The 17,329-nt window shown below is 40.0% G+C and overlaps 2 protein-coding genes across 3 annotated transcripts in view; one reads left to right on the top strand and one right to left on the bottom strand.

Moving 5' to 3' along the window:
* Window positions 1-17,329, top strand: part of slc12a5a (solute carrier family 12 member 5a) — a 2,560,186-nt gene that overhangs the window by 187,341 nt on the left and 2,355,516 nt on the right. The gene's annotated exons all lie outside the window — the stretch shown is intronic.
* LOC137496031 (uncharacterized) overlaps window positions 13,332-17,329 on the bottom strand; it is a 159,503-nt gene continuing 155,505 nt past the window's right edge. The window contains exon 6 of one of the 2 annotated variants that reach the window (XM_087258272.1): window positions 13,332-13,597. In XM_087258272.1, the coding sequence (XP_087114398.1) occupies window positions 13,560-13,597 (38 nt within the window). In that variant the 3' untranslated portion in view covers window positions 13,332-13,559. The remainder of the gene's footprint in view (window positions 13,598-17,329) is intronic. The other variant, XM_087258273.1, reaches the window with a different exon arrangement.

The following is a 17,329-nucleotide window of genomic DNA, read 5'->3' as shown; positions in this document are numbered from 1 at the left end:
TTAGTAATAACTCGACCTTGTCGTCTGTCCACAAAAATACCTCTCTTGCTTTCTTTGCCATTGTGTTAAATGTTCAACCGGCATTTGTTGACTAACAATAACCAAATACAAAGCGAAACGCATGCTTTCTGTTCATACTCGAACGCGCATGCCCAGAGTGTGCGAATGGTCATGTGATATACGTTTTTGGTGGCGTAGTGTGGACGGAGATATGTTCAGAGACGCTAAGTGAAACACATTTTTTGAGCTGTTGACAGTCGTATATGTGTCCCACACTGCTAAAAACACTATTAGGACACCTATATTTCACTAAAAAGTGTAAATTGGTTGTTTTCGCGTTATTTCAAGCAAATTCGTACTTCTGGTTTAAAAATAATTTTTTAAGCTGCGTCACGGTCATGACATAATAGCGTGTATTCCAGCGTGCAGACTGGACGTCTGTGCCAGAGTGAGTCTTATTACGTCTTACAGTGTGCTGCATTAATGCATGAGTAAAGCTTGGTTCAAACCAATCAGCGCGCTCTATTGTGCAACTTCATTAATATTCATTACTGTCACAGTGTTTAGACGACAGACACACCACGTTGTGTTGGCAAAACAAGCGTGAAGTGTTGCTTTTATAGTTTGCTGCAGTTAAGTTTCGTTTTCATTTTCTCTCTGTGAAGGCTCAGACTCACATGTGGATTACAGTGTACGCGACATTCGACAACAATAACTTACGTGTCTAAGGAGGATTATTGTTTACCTGAGAGCTGTTCTCATCTGCAAACGCTGAGATCCGGATTTGCTTGTAGTCTTCTCTAAATAAAGACGCGGCTCTAGTTGCTGGTGATTGTTCTGTCTCTACAGATTTGGTAAGTGAGCGAGCAGTGCTCTTTGTTTATTCAGTTTGTTCGTATCGAACTATTGCACCGAGTTTAAACATGTTAGCATCACAACCAAACTTTAACCTCGTGTAGAGTTTTCACCGTATTTAGTGAGCGGAATAACACACGCGGCTTTCTGACACTACTAGCCGTGTGCATCTAAGTTTCCGGGAAATGCTGAGGTTTTTTTTCTCTCATTCACCGTGCGATATCAAACATTGCATGAAAAATACACGATTAGAGCAGTTCCTCGAATCAAATATCTCGTTTGTCGCGAGGGACATGAATGAATTCCCTGAATAAACTGCAGTTAAAGTCCACCATTTATTAATTTGGCAAATAATTCGACTACAGATGTCCATGTAAACACCATCACTTTCTCCCCTCTGTGTGTGTGTGTTTTGACTCTGAAAGTTAGCGCGTGCCCAAATAGACACTCCCACACCATCCCACTTTTCTTCCTCCGACATTCCCCCCTAAACAGAGCTGGACACGCCCACTTTTTTGACTTTTTTCAAAGTAGAGATGTGAAAACACCCTGCTGAAACGAGGGGGTTTCATGGCCCTTTAAAACTAAAATGCACTAGTGTAAACGAGGCCTAAGACATACTGGTACTGATAACATACTGATACTAACATCTAACAAACCTTCAAATCAAACTTCAGAACGTGTGTTTGTGTTCACTTAGATCAAACGTCACCTGATAAGAATTGGCTAAAGTCATCTGCCTGAGCACTCTGCTTGTTTTATGAGTTATTATCTTCATCTAATGCATTGACTGCACGCCGTGTGTTGGTCATGTGTGAATGTTTGACTCTTCACCCGCACCAGCACAACAGACCTGAACACAGCCTCTCACGTAATTATATCTCTTCCATTTCCACGTTCGTCTGTTCATTTGAAACAAAAACAATGCGACTTCCAGGGAAGTACGGCAGCTTTCTGAAAAGCCTGAGTGCATTCGTGCCTTTCAAGCCAATTATGGGTTCTAACCTGTATACTAAAAGCCTTATTACTGTAATGATCCATTCTGATCTGAGACTGAAGTACAAGCACAGCCGTGACCGTGATGGAAAAAACACACGTCACGGAGCTCACCTGAGTCTGAGAGACCATACTGTACTAGATAAAGCAGGCTGTATCCACTCGTATACCCTTAAAGAAACACTCCAGTTCTTTGAAAATAGGCTTATTTATTTATGTTATTAGCTCTCCTCCAGTCAAACAGATGAGTTTTATTGTTTTTGAACCCATCCAGGAAATCTCTGGCTTTGAAAGGAGCACTTTTAACTTGGCTGTATCTGAAATTGCCTGTATACCGTTAAAGGAACACTCCACTTTTTTAATAATAGGCTTATTTATTAATGATATTAGCTCTACTTCAGTTAAGCAGATGAGTTTTACCGTTTTTTTATCCATTCAGCTGACCTCAGGTTCGATGGGAGCACTTTTAGCTTAGCTTAATATACGGTATGTGAAATTGCCTCCTCTATCCTTAAAGGAATACTCCACATTTTGGAAAATAGGCTTATTTATTTGTTATTAACTGTCCTGTAGAGTTAAACAGACAGGTTTTACCGTTTTATATCCTTTCAGACAATCTCTGCATTTGACGGGAGCAATTTTAGCGTAGCTTAGATGACTGTATCTGAAATTGCCCTTATACTCCTAAAAGAACACTACACTTCTATTGAAAATAGGCTTATTTATTTATCCTTTTAGCTCTTCTCCAGTTCAACATACTTGTTTTATGTTTTTGAATCCATTCAGCCGATGTCACGTTTAGCACAAGCACTTTTAGCTTAGCTTAGCAGAATGTATCTGAAATCTTCCCCAATAGGTTAGGCAGATGAGTTTTACCATTTTTTAATCCATTCAGCCGATCTCAGCTTTGGTGAGATCACTTAGCTTAGCTTAATATACTGTATCTGAAATTGCCTTCTCTACCCTTAAAGGAATACTCTACATTTTGGAAAATAGGCTTATTTATGTGTTATTAAATATGCAATAGAGTTTAACAGATTAGGTTTTTACCATTTTTTTTAATCCTTTCAGCCAATCTCTGGGTTTGATGGGATCACTTTTAGCTTAGCTTAATATACTGTATCCAAAATGATCATAGCCTAAAAGAAATACTCCACGTTTTGGAGAATAGGCTTATTTAATTGTTATTAACTGAGTTAAACAGATGAGTTTTACTGTTTTTTAATACTTTTAGGCCCCATTTACACTAATGCGTTTTAGTTTGAAAACGCATAAGTTTTGCTACGGTTACGCCAACCGTCCACACTACGCCGGAGTTCTCGAGCGCCGAAAACGGAGCGTTTCGAAAACGCTGGAGAGGCCGTTTTTATTCTGAAACGCTGCTGCTCCATCTCAGTGTGGATGATGGAAAACGGAGACATCTGAAAACGGAGGCGGGGCTGCTGACATTCGCCTCTCTGATTGGGGCTTTTCCTGAATATTAAGTAGCCTAACACACACAGTTCAGTCATGCATCTTCTCCGTGTAAGTTAAAACTTCGCAAGTTTGATCAAGGCTGCAGTCTCTTCTTCTCAGTTTGATATGGAAAACAGACTATACCGAGGACACGGGTAAATCTTTAAAGGGAACAGTGTACTTTATAACTTCATTCACATCACCCTGGCTACGTTGCTTCACTTTCTCAACAATAAAATGTAAACATGATTTAAGGAACTGCCTATTTTCATTTTAATATTAACAACTTAACAGACAGCAGAAATGTTGAGGCGTCGTGCTGCATATATGAGCGTCATCTTCACTGTGTGCATATTTATAACAAAACGGAGCCGATAACAACTGCCTCCTTTCAATTTCAGTGAAAATACGGAACCCTCTCTTTTGCTGAATATCAGTTTTAATCGATAATGGCCATTTTAAAAGTATAACATACAATAAGTTTATATATTATAGGAAATAAAGGCAAGCGATCAGTCAATATACAGAATGTACGTGCTTATTAATCATTAACTTATCTTTGCGCTCAGCCAAAACATGTTACCTGAGAACAAGTAATAGATTCCAGGGACCAAAATCAGGGAATATGTCGTTAGATAAAGACAACAAGATGAATGAAATATCACGTTTAATAAATATAGTGAGATATTAGATCCAGCGGGAGATGCTTGATGAGAAGTCCGACTAGCACAGCTCTCATCTGGGAAGATGAGCTGCAGCGCTTGCCTGAGAGTCTGTGTGTGGTCACGTGATGTGCGTTTTCAGCGTTTTGGTGTGGACGGAGAGCTGTTCAGAAACGCTGGGTGAAACGCGAGTGTGGACGCGGATCGTTTTCATTCTAAAACGCCGTTTTAAAACTAAAACGCACTAGTGTAAACGGGGCCTTAGACAATCTCTTGGTTTGACTGGAGCACCTTTAGTTTAGCTTAGCCGACTGTATCTGAAATTGCCCTTATACTCCTAAAAGAACACTACACTTCTTTTAAAAAGGTTTATTTATTTATTGTTTTAGCTCTTTCCTCAGTTCAACATACTAATTTTAACTTTTTTGAATTCATTCAGCTGATGTCAGGTTTGGCGCAAGCATTTTTAGTATAGCTTAGCAGAATGTATCTGAAATCATGCCCAAAACTCTTTAAGGGACACTCCACTTTTCTAAAAATAAATTTCCCCCTTCAGCCATAAAGTATCACCCCCACCTCTTGTTATAGTCATTTTTATTTATCTTATTAGACCTCCTATAGAATTAAACAGACCTTTTTTTTTTTTTACATATTTTTAATCCATTCTGCCAATTTCAGGTTTGACAGGAGCAATTTTAACTTAGCTTAGCTTAGCAGACTGTTTCTGAAATTGCATCTATAGCCTTAAAGCAGGGATGTCGAACGTACGGCCCACGAGCCAGATCAGATGATTGTGTAAAAATAAAAATGAGCTGCAATTTTTCAATATAAGAAAATGCTGTTGCAATTGTGTCCACTGGATAGCGCTGTTGATTTTCTCCAATCCAGATGCCTAAATCAGTGTCAGTGTTACAGCCTTCACAGAGAGAAAGATCCATGTCCTGCCATACCACACGAAGGCGTTCTCACAAGGAAATGTAACTATTTTAGGCTTTGTTAGTTTAGAGTCTAATACAAACAGTCTACGAAAATTCATTCATTCATTTTCTTGTCGGCTTAGTCCCTTTATTAATCCGGTGGAATGAAGCCCCAGTGGAATGAACCACCAATTTATCCATCAAGTTTTTACGCAGCGGATGCTCTTCCAGCTGCAACCCAGTTTCTGGGAAACATCCACACACACATTCACACACACACTCATACACAGGGCCGGCGCGTCCATAGAGGCGACCTAGGCAGCCGCCTAGGGCAGCAGAATAGAGAGGGCGTCGTCAGCCACACTACCCTCACCACCCGCGCTGTCAGTTATTTCCGCGTCTAGGGCGGCAGAATAGAGACAGCGCGTCCGCGACACTACCCTTACCACCGCTTCTAAGTTATATCCGCGTCCCCGACACTACCCTCACCACCCGCGCCCTTCGTTATATCCGTATCTAGGGCGGCAGAATAGAGACAGCGGCGTCCGCGACACTACCCTTACCACCGCTTCTAAGTTATATCCGCGTCCCCGACACTACCCTCACCACCCGCGCCCTTCGTTATATCCGTATCTAGGGCGGCAGAATAGAGACAGCGGCGTCCGCGACACTACCCTTACCACCGCTTCTAAGTTATATCCGCGTCCCCGACACTACCCTCACCACCCGCGCCCTTCGTTATATCCGTATCTAGGGCGGCAGAATAGAGACAGCGCGTCCGCGACACTACCCTTACCACCGCTTCTAAGTTATATCCGCGTCCCCGACACTACCCTCACCACCCGCGCCCTTCGTTATATCCGTATCTAGGGCGGCAGAATAGAGAGGGTTGCGGTTGAGGGCGGCGTGACCGTCCTTTGCCTAGAGCGGCAGTTCAGCTTGCTCCGGCCCAGCTCATACATTACGAACAATTTAGCCTACCCAATTCACCTGTACCACATGTCTTTGGACTGTGGGGGAAAACGGAGCCCCCGGAGGAAACCCACACGAATGCAGGGAGAACATGCAAACTCCACACAGAAACGCCAACTGAGCCGAGGCTCGAACCAGTGACCCAGCGAGCTTCTTGCTGTGAGGCGACAGCACTACCTACTGCGCCAGTGCTTCGCTTTGTACGAAAATGTATGATACAAAAAATGAGGCATGTCACCCAACCACACCACTAAACTCAACCATCATTGGTGAATAAGCAAATCATACTAAATTGTATGAATGAGATCGTACCGGCCGCCATTTTCAAAAGCGTAATCGAGGCCGTACACACAAAACATTCATTCATTAATTGTCCATAGTCCCTCCTTCATCAGGGGTCGCCACAATAAAGTGAACCGCCAACTTATCCAGCATATGTTTTACACAGTGGATGCCCTTCCAGCTGCAACCCAGTACTGGGAAACATCCGTACACACTGATTCACACACATACCTCATGGCCCATTTAGTTTATTCAGTTCACCTATAGCTCATGTGTTTAGACTGTGGGGGAAACCCACGCCAACAGGGGGCGAGCTTGCAAACTCCACACAGAAATGCCAACTAGCCTAGCCGGGACTCGAACCAGCAACATTCTTGCTGTGAGACGACAGTGCTAACCACTAGGCCACCGTGTTGCCACACAAAACAGGACTGCAAAATGAAGTGCTTCCTAAATTTCTGCCAACTGTGTTACAATTCTTTCCCAGTTACAAAACCCTTTTCTCCTTTTTTGTCGGTCTGAATACAGTTCCCGTGATTAATTGTAACGGTCCCGATGATGCATGTACGTTCATTTCAGAGTTTCAGTTGTTTTATGGTTTCATATGCAAACATATTACAGGGATTTGAGGCCAGATGCAACAAATCTCCACATTCAACAGTTCTGCCATCTGCGCTGCATGAGCACTAATGTCTCATATTCATCACACATTTCAAGACAAAAATATGATGCATCGTAGCTTTTCAGACCAGCAACGTGCAATTTCTAAAATGATGCAGTAGTTTGGGTTTAATGTATTTGTTTGTTCTGGTAATGCAGATGTTTTAGACTGTCTGTCTCTGAGTGTGTGTGTGTGTGTGTGTGTGTGTGTGTGTGTGTGTGTGTGTGTGTGTGTGTGTGTGTGTGTGTGTGTGTGTGTGTGTGTGTCAGTAGTGAGTGCATTATTCCTCTCCATGAACACGGTGCTCTCTAATGTGGCTGATTAAGGTGCAGTTTGCCAAACTTTCAGATGCTTCTTGAGGATGCTTCTACCTTTTATTAGACGATGCTGCCATCATGTGGCCAAGCTTATAATGTACATCAGAAATATCTTGACTACAAAGTTGTTTCAGAGGTAGATTGGGATTGATTTTTAAAGTATCATTCAATTTCTTTTCGGCTTAGTCCCTTTATTAATCAGGGGTCACCACAGCGGAATGAACCGCCAACTTATTTAGCATATGCTTTTATGCAGCGGATGCCCTTCCAGCCACAACAAAGCACTGGGCAACACTCATGCTCTCTTGTATTAACACACACTCATACACTACGGCCTGTTTAGCTTAGTCAGTTCCCCTGTAGCGCATGTCTTTGACTGTGGGGGACGTCGGAACACCCATGCTAACACGGGGAGAATTAGCTAACAGCTAACAGCGCTACCCACTGCGCCACCGTGTTGCCTATTATAGTAGAGCATTTTAATAGTGTTTATAGTATCTTTTTTCATCCTTTAGATATTTTTATATACACAACGATAAATGTTCCAAATCAGAGTTTCAGCACATTCATATGTTGTGTTATGTCTACTGACAGAATTACTTTTCAAAAAAATACTCGCCCTAAAAAAAAAAAAAGAAAAAAAAAAGATTTAAAAATAAAAATCATGACAAATAAGTTACATTTTATGTAAATAAAGGCATATATATCAAACCCCGTCGGTCATACACCACCCATCCCTAGCTGGTATCGAACCGGCGGCCTTCCGCATGGGAGTCGGTTGCTCTAACAAGGAGGCTTAAGACCATAGCCTTTAATGTTTGTGGCTAGAGCACCTTTAGAGGTCAGAGGAGTGAGGTGTACCAGCACAGCACTTACTAGCTGGCCTCCGTTACATATTCAGTGCTCATAATTAAGTACACTCTATATTGAAAATGAATATTTTTCTCCATTTCCCAGTGAATCTATATTCAGTGTATTTTGGTGCATTTAAACAAAACAGATTTATTAAACAGATATATTTATTAAAATAATAGTTTAGTCAAACATATTTAGAAATTGAAAGATAATTCAATTAAATTCAAGCAAAATATTGCAAAAAACAAACTAAAAAAAATTCAACTAAATGTTTTCATTGTTTTGCTTCTCTTGATTTTTCCTCTTTTTAAACTTGTATTTCATATGTTTCTATAATATATACATTTGGCTGTACAAGTTTTTTGGACCATTATCGTAAGTTATTTTGTTAGATTAGTTCCAGATTTGGCTTCAGCACTGACTAATCTAATGTAAAGTATATGCATAACTATAATGCTGTATAGCTTCCTATTAAAAATGTGAATTTAAAAAAGAGATCTGTGAGGGGTGTACACATATATGCGGAGGACTGTATGCTCAATGCTTAAATTACTCAATGTTGGTCAATACTTTAATCCACTTATAAATTTGTGTTAATATAAAAAGAAGGAACCCATTCAAAAACAAGAATATATATTGCTTTATAGAGTAGTCAACATTTTAAGTGATCACCTTCATCAAAGTTGTCTTAAAACTATTAAATAGCACATATTCCTAAATATAAAACATACACATATTTATATATACAAAAGTTTGGGGTCAGTGTTTTTTTTTCCTGTTTTTTATTTTATTTTTTTTTAATTATTCTGTTCATCAAAGCAGCATTTATTAAATGTAAAAAAAGAATGTTTCAAGAAAAAATATATATATTTATTAAACTTTTAAATAGCTGCTTTCGTATTGTATGTCGTTTCAAATGAAATGATTACTTCAGTCATTATTGCTTTTATTACTATTGCAATTAATAATATAAAATAGTAATATTATTAATAGTAGTAATATTTATCATTATTATTAGAGTGATTTCTGAAGGATTATGTGACTCTGAAGACTGCTGTAATTTAGCTGAAAATTCATCTTTAAAACCACTGAAATAAATTATTAAATTAAACGATAAACTACTTTTGAACAGTTACAGTATTTCATAGTGCAATAATATTTCAGTTTTACAATTTGTACTGTATTTGTGATTAAATAAATGCAGCCTTGGTGAGCAGGAGAAGCTTTTTTTTAAACGTTTAAAATCATACAGACCCCAAACTTTGACCAGTATAAAGTCAGAATTATTAGCGCCCCTGAATTATTAGCCCTCCTGTTTATTTCCCCCCTCAATTTCTGTTTTATAACTCATTTCTATTAGCTGATTTATTTTATCTTTGCCATGATGACAGTAAGTAATATTTTACTAGATATTTTTCAAGACACTTCTATACAGCTTAAAGTGACATTTAAAGGCTTAACTAGGTTAATTAGGTTAACTAGGCAGGTTAGGGTAATTAGGCAAGTTATTGTATAATAATGGTTTGTTCTGTAGACTTTCGAAAAAATATATAGCTTAAGGGCTAATAATATTGACCTTAAAATGGTGTTTATAAAATTGAAAAAAATGCTTTTATTCTAGCCGGAAAAAAATAAATAGGACTTTCTCTAGAAGAAAAAAATATTATCAGACATATTGTGAAAATTCCCTTGCTCTGTTAAACATAATTTGGAAAATATTTAAAAAAGAACAAAAAAATAAAGGGGGCTAATATTTCTGAATTAAACTGTATGTACATATTTGAAGTGGATCATCACCTTTCATTAAAGTTGTCCAAAAACTTTTGAACAGCACACATTCTTGTTTTAGGACAATTTTGGGGAAAACAAAAATAGAAAATAGAAAATAAAAAATACAACAGACGATAAATAAATGAATAGTTGAACTACAGACAGCCACTGGCCACTAGATGGAGCCCAAAACTAACATTTAAAAACCAAACTGCCTCCAGAAGCATCATGCAATGCTAGTAAGCGCGTGGAAATAATTCCATATCAATATACACCATATTTTACACCATTTTAGTTTAAAATCACATTTTACAATAGTTTTAATCCACAAAATGAACATAAACACTTTTGACAATGCTAAAATGCTGTTTTTATGTTGTTTTTTCCGAATATGCCTCTTTTTCCCCTTAGATAATAAAACGAATGGCAACATTCCTGAATCTGTTTATAAAATAAGATCTACCCAATAAAATTATTTAAAAACATCTACGATTTTAACAGTTCATGTTCTGTATTTGTATTAGGCAATTGTGAGTTGTTATTAGGCGGATTTGTATGTTTGAAATCAATGTTTTGCTCATCTCTCATCAACTCCACGCCAGAGATTTAGTACAGTAGCACATTTAAACGCATTCGTTTCATCCTGCTAACCTGGCCTGCGTGTGCACACTGTGTTGATCTGTAGATAATAATAAATCTCTCTCAGTGTTGTTTAGGTGGAGTGTGAGTGTGAGTGTGAGTGTGTGTGTGTGTGTGTGTGTGTGTGTGTGTGTGTGTGTGTGTGTGTGTGTGTGTGTGTGTGTGTGTGTGTGTGTGTGTGTGTGTGTGTGTGAGGACGATCAGTGTGAAGAGCCTGAGGTTCTGCTCACCGCTGATCTGTTCAAACCTGTGATCAGGACAGACTCAGGAAACTATTAGTCGATCTGACATATTTGTGAAGGTTTTAGTTCCTTTTTAATTAGTTAATGAGGGTCTTTTGCCTCAGAAACCTTTAAAGACTTGAGCTCTGAACGTTTTTTCCGACATTGAATGTTTTAAACCTTTCACACAATTATGAATGTTCTGTGTACACCCTCAAAAATCGCTAATTATTTATAAACTGTACAGCTTTAAATAAGCATTTGAGTTGGTATAATTATAACTTATAAGTACTGTTTAATATTAAGCTTTTTTATTTCTATAGGGCGTCACGGTGGTCACTGGTTCAAACCCCGGCTGGGTCAGTTTGCATTTCTGTGTGGAGTTTGCTTGTTTTCTCCGTGTTGGCATGGGTTTCCTCCTGGTGCTCCAGTTTCCACAAGAGTCCAAAGACACGGTATAGGTAAATTGAATAAGCTAAATAGGCCATAGTGTGTGTGAAAGAGTGTGTATGGGTGTTTCCTAGTGTTGGGTTGCGTGAAACATATGCAGAATAAGTTGGCGGTTCATTCCGCTGTGGAGACCCCTGATTAATAAGGGAACTTAGCCGAAAATTAATGAATGAATGTCCCTCTACACAGGGGTTCTCAATGTCTAGGTCCCCATTAAAATTTTATTAATGTCAAAGGTCCGGAACAGTTGATATTACATAACTTGTATTTTATAAACATCCATGATATCCATCACAAGTCACACTATTAATTTTCCTTTAAATAAAGTGCCATTCGCATTCAAAATACCATGCAAATGTGGCAAAGCCACTAATATAAGTGCATTTTGTACAAAACGCAAAAAAAGCTAAGCCAAAAAGCAATACTATATGGATGCAGCCATGATGATGCAGACTGAGATCGCATTTCTCAGAGATGCAATGTCAGACACAATGCACTCAATGGAGCTAGTGATGTCATGGTGTAGGGTTAGGTGTGGGCACGTTAATCGGTGCTTTTGAAAACATTATGGGTTGGGATTAGGGAAGTGTTGTGGGTGGCTCAATGGGTGCTTTTAAAAACACTATTGGTTGGGATTTGGGGAGGGGGGTGGACACGTCAATCAGTGCTTTTGAAAACACTATGGGTTGGGTTTAGGGAAGTGTCGTGGGCGGGTTGATCTGTGCTTTTGAAAACACTGTCAGTTGGGTTAAGGGGAGTGTCGTGGACACGTCAATCAGTGCTTTTGCAAACACTATCGGTTGGGTTAAGGCACAGGTGTCAAACTCAGTTCCAAAAGGGCCACAGCCCTGCACAGTTTAGTTCCAACCCTAATTAAGCACACCTGATCAAACTAATTGAGTCCTTCAGGCTTGTTTGAAACCTACAGGTAAGTGTGTTGGAGCAGGGTTGGAACTAAACTGTGCAGGGCTTCGGCCCTTCAGGAATTGAGTTTGACACCCCTAGGTTAAGGGGAGTGTTGTGGACATGTCAATCGGTGCTTTTGAAAACACTATCGGTTGGGTTAAGGGGAGTGTTGTGGACATGTCAATCGGTGCTTTTGAAAACACTATCGGTTGGGTTAAGGGGAGTGTTGTGGACACGTCAATCGGTGCTTTTGAAAACACTATCGGTTGGGTTAAGGGGAGTGTTGTGGACATGTCAATCGGTGCTTTTAAAAACACTATCGGTTGGGTTAAGGGGAGTGTTGTGGACACGTCAATCTGTGCTTTTGAAAACACTGTCGGTTGGGTTAAGGGAAGTGTTGTGGACATGTCAATCAGTGCTTTTGAAAACACTATCGGTTGGGTTAAGGGGAGTGTCATGGACACGTCAATCGGTGCTTTTGGAAACACTATCAGTTGGATTAAGGGGAGTGTTGTGGACATGTCAATCGGTGCTTTTGAAAACAATATGGGTTGGGTTAAGGGGAGTGTTGTGGACTGGTCAATCAGTGCTTTTGAAAACACTGTCGGTTGGGTTAAGGGGACTTTTGTGGACACGTCAATCAGTGGTTTTGAAAACACTGTTGGTTGGGTCAATCAATTCTTTTGAAAACACTATCGGTTGGATTTAGGAAAGTGTTGTGGCGGGTCAAAACTGGAAACAATGTTGGTTGGGTTAAGGGGAGTGTCTTGGGTGCATCAATCGGTGCTTTTGAAAACACTATCGGTTGGGGTTAAGGATGTGTTGTGGGCGAGTCAATCGGTGCTTTTGAAAACACTATAGGTTGGGATTAAGGATGTGTTGTGGGCGAGTCAATCGGTGCTTTTGAAAACACTATAGGTTGGGATTAAGGATGTGTTGTGGGCGAGTCAATCGGTGCTTTTGAAAACACTGTCAGTTGGGATTAAGGATGTTTTGTGGGCACGTCAATCTGTGCTTTTTAATACACTGTTGGTTGGGTGTAGAGAAGGTGGTGGGTGGGTCAATCCATGCTTTCGAAAACACTGTTGGTTGGGTTTAGGGAAGGGGGTTGGTGGGAGTATCGGTCGGTCTTCAGTCATTCAGTCGACAGCAGCCTCTAGTAAATTTAAGTGAGAACAGCAGGCACGAACGGCACTCGCGATATTAATTTGAGATCTCAAAAAAAGTACACAGCAGCCTCAGGTGGATTTGTGAAAAAAAAAATTTGCAAAAAAATGTAGCACCTGGAATTTATTTGGTGCTCTCCAGATATGCATATAGGGGTACGTAATCAGAACGTGCCTGGGTTGAAATAATCAAATGTTTATCAGGATCATATTTAAGCATTTTGCTTTATTTTGCATGAATGGTTTAAACAGTATTTTAATGTCTTTAATATTATACAGACACACACACACACACACACACACACACACACACACACACACACACACACACACACACAAAATAACTTGATACACAGAATCGACAACATGAATCAAAAGCAGCATAATGAGGATCCTGTAACTCAATCTGCGGCCGGAAATCAAAGTAAAATCGTGTTATCTGGTTTCCTGATGGAGTTCCTTCAGTCCAGGCTCTGAAAATGACAGGTGTAATCAGATACAGACATTGGCAGAAAAAAAGAAAATGTAAAACCCACAGGACATGTATCAATGGTTTATTTTGCTTTTCAACCAAACAACTCTGCAGGCCAGTTTTGGGAACAATGTGTTGTAATGCAACAAAAAAAGCATCCTAAATTGTCTCTCAGTGGACGTTTCACAATCATCTTCTTGTGTTTTCGGTGTTGGCGTTCGGCACCAGAGAACGTGGCTCTTGTTTTTCGTCTCCGTTTCTGCCCGAAAGAAAAGGATCTGCAAGGGATTGTGTACATTTTGCACGCTTTGGGATTTGAGATTAAAAACACATTGTGACTGTGTGTGTGTGCGTGTGTGTGTGTGTGTGTGTGTGTGTGTGTGTGTGTGTGTGTGTGTGTGTGTGTGTGTGTGTGTGTGTGTGTTTGTGTCAGAGTTGCATCATGGAAAACTGGATTTAGACTCAGGGAGAACACTGGAATATAAGTGTCTGTTTTTTTTTCTTCCCATCTACTTATGAACTGTTTATTAGCCCTTATAAAGCATGATCTTATTTTACATCCCCAATCCTACCCAGTACCTAAACACAAATGCTACTATACTAACAACTAAAATAAAATTAGCAGATGATTACAGTGTTTCCTTTGGGATTATGACTGAACTCATTCGAATTAGTACGAATTAGCCACTAAACTGACAAAACGTAAAATACTTACGTTTCCTCGTGAGGTCAGGCTGGTAAATACATGTTTTTACATTGTACTTATGATTGATTAAATACCATCTGTAATGAATTTGTGTAATTACACTGTTGACTATTCCTTACACCTTAACCCACCTTTAAACCTGCCCATACCACCAAACCTGTCCCTAACCTTACCCATAGCCCACCTTAAGAGCGCCAAAAGTGTTCGCAAATATGAACATAGTAAGTACGTTGTATTTATTTTATTGATACAAGTACATAGTAATTAAAGCCTCTTAATATAAAGTGGGACCGATCTCCCAATAAAAATTTGGTCAACACTTTATTTTAAGTAACATTTAACACCATTTACTACTGGCTAAATACCCGCCTATTATTAAGATATGAACTTATAAAGTATGATCTTATTTTACATCCTCAATCCGACCCAATACCCAAACACATCTACTGCCTTAATAATTATTATTAAGCAGATAAATTAAGCAGATAAAAGACTTTATTGAGCTAAAAGTCTCAGTTAATGGTTTGTTAATTGTGTGAATTGTATGTTAAAATGACCTCATGTTTCTTTCATTTCGACATCATACCCTAGTAGCAAAGAATTCTGGCCCAGATTTGGCATAAAGCTGGCACAGCAGGCTTTCATTCGGCACTGGCATACAGCATGTGGGCCAAACATGGCCCGGATTTGGCAGAGGTGGCACCGTTTCTAAGGCGGCACACAAGATTTGGGCCAGATGAAAAACGTAGTATTAGGCACAGATTTACGAATTTGATAAGTGGACCATGTGAGTTTGGCCAGTCTTGACCCACATTTAAAATACACTAAAATCATTTTTGAGTAAAGAAAAAAAATTCTACCAATCAGGTCACTTTGAGAAAAAGCGTGCCCATAGTGTGCCTAAAGCGCATCACTCCGTGCGTTTATTAATTTCATTGCAATCGTGACACACCAACCTATCTGGCCCAGTTCAGGCCCAGTTATGAGTTAATAACTTGGCTGAGACTTTGCCCAGATATGTTCTGCGTTTGGCCCTTGTCTGGAAGCCAGATTTGGTCCAGTCATGTACCGTAATTCACTGCGGCATGTGGGCCAAGCAAAACCTGATTGTGTGGGCCAGAGCTGGGCCAGAGAAATTTTGCTATGTGGGTATGAAAGCCAATTCCTGAAGCGAGAAGACATGGGAATGTTTAGCATCTAATGGTATTATAATAGCTTCATTGAAATCGATTACAATATAATTTATTTATACATAATACAATTCCAACGGTCCTATTATAACCCCCTGTGGCACTTCAGGCATTTTTCTATTTAATTGGGTGTCTTTTAAAGGGTTACATTTATTTTAAGGGATGTATCAGTTAGAAATCTCCTAATAAAAAATTGTTTAACACTTTAGTTTAAGTAACATTTTACACCATTAACTACTTGCTAAATACCCGCCTATTATTAAGATATGTACTGTTTATTAGCCATCTGCGGAGGGTGAGCAAACTCCAGGGTGAGGCTAATATATGCGCTGCCCTTTAATGCATTTAAAAAGATTTGCGACACACCAAGATAGGTTTTAACAAAAGCACCGCCCATAAACTTAATTGATGACCAACTAAACTTCTCTGACCACATTTCTAGAACTGCTCGATCTTGCAGATTCGCACTCGCATCTGAACATGCAGCTTAACTCCTTGTTCAAGCTCTTGCTCTCTCCAGACTGGACTATTGCAACTCTCTACTAGCTGGGCTTCCAGCTAACTCTATCAAACCTCTTCAGCTGCTCCAGAACGCAGCAGCACGAGTGGTCTTTAATGAACCTAAAAGAGCACATGTCACTCCGCTGCTCATCCGTTTGCGCTGGCTGCCAGTTGCTGCTCGCATCAAATTCAAAGCTCTGATGTTTGCCTACAAAGCGACTTCTGGCTTTGCTCCTTCTTGTCTGCTCTCACTTCTGCAGATGCATGTGCCCTCCAGAAACTTGCGTTCTGTGAATGAACGTCGCCTCGTGGTTCCATCCCAAAGAAGGAAGAAATCACTTTCGCGAACGCTCACGCTCAATCTGCCCAGTTGGTGGAATGAACTCCCTAACTGCATCAGAACGGCAGAGTCACTCGCCGTCTTCAAGAAACCACTAAAAACTCAACTATTTAGTCTCCACTTCCCTTCCTAATCTTCCTAATCAAAAAAAAAATTACTAATACTTTCCTTCTTAGATTTTACAGACCTGAAACTTGCCTATAGCACTTATTCATTGTTGCTCTTATAGTTGTGTAAGTTGCTTCCTTGTCCTCATTTGTAAGTTGCTTTGGATAAAGGCGTCTGCTAAATGACTAAATGTAAATGTAAATGTAAACATACGTCTACTATGTTCAACACGCACATTAAATTATTTTATTAAACTCACCCACTGATCTACACTACCGGTCAAAAGTTTGGGGTCGGAAAGTGCAGAGTTGGACAGTTCCATTTTTGTGCGGAGGGGGACTTTAAATTTAATTAACAAACTTACAATAGCTAAACTGTTCTGTTAATCATCAACATTAAAATATACTCAAATTCCACCTTACACCCTGCATTTTTTTCTTTGCTGCTATCTATGTGGTCTCAGGCCAGGGGGAGGCTAAAGGCTGATTCATACTTCTGCGTCAAACGGCGGCGTATGCTATGGCGTTGATGCATAGCCCTTCGCTGACGTGCACCTCTCAAGAAATGTAACTACACGTCGCAACGACGCATAGCGCAAGCTCTGTGATTGGTCGGCTTGGAAGCGCTGATAAGTCTGGTCGGGACTGAGAGCCGCGCGAGCAGTGCTAGCCCAATGGAGCGATTGTTTACAAGTGTGGAGTCCCGTGAAGGAGCTCCGGATGGAAAGTTTTGTTCTGTGTTTACCTCATAGTTAAAGTTGTTGCACGTCCGCCGATTCCTGCCTCAAAATGAGCGAGTTTGAGCCACTTGTACATCCCGGAAGCGTTCAGAAAGGACAAAACAGCAGCGAAGAAACTCGACACAGAGACACATTAACACCTCACTGCC

The sequence above is a fragment of the Danio rerio genome, chromosome 6, assembly GCF_052040795.2.
Source record: "Danio rerio strain M-AB ecotype USA chromosome 6, GRCz13ab, whole genome shotgun sequence".
Classification (NCBI taxonomy): domain Eukaryota; kingdom Metazoa; phylum Chordata; class Actinopteri; order Cypriniformes; family Danionidae; genus Danio; species Danio rerio.
Note: the sequence above shows the minus strand (reverse complement) of the source record. Positions and strands in the feature narration are given on the sequence as shown.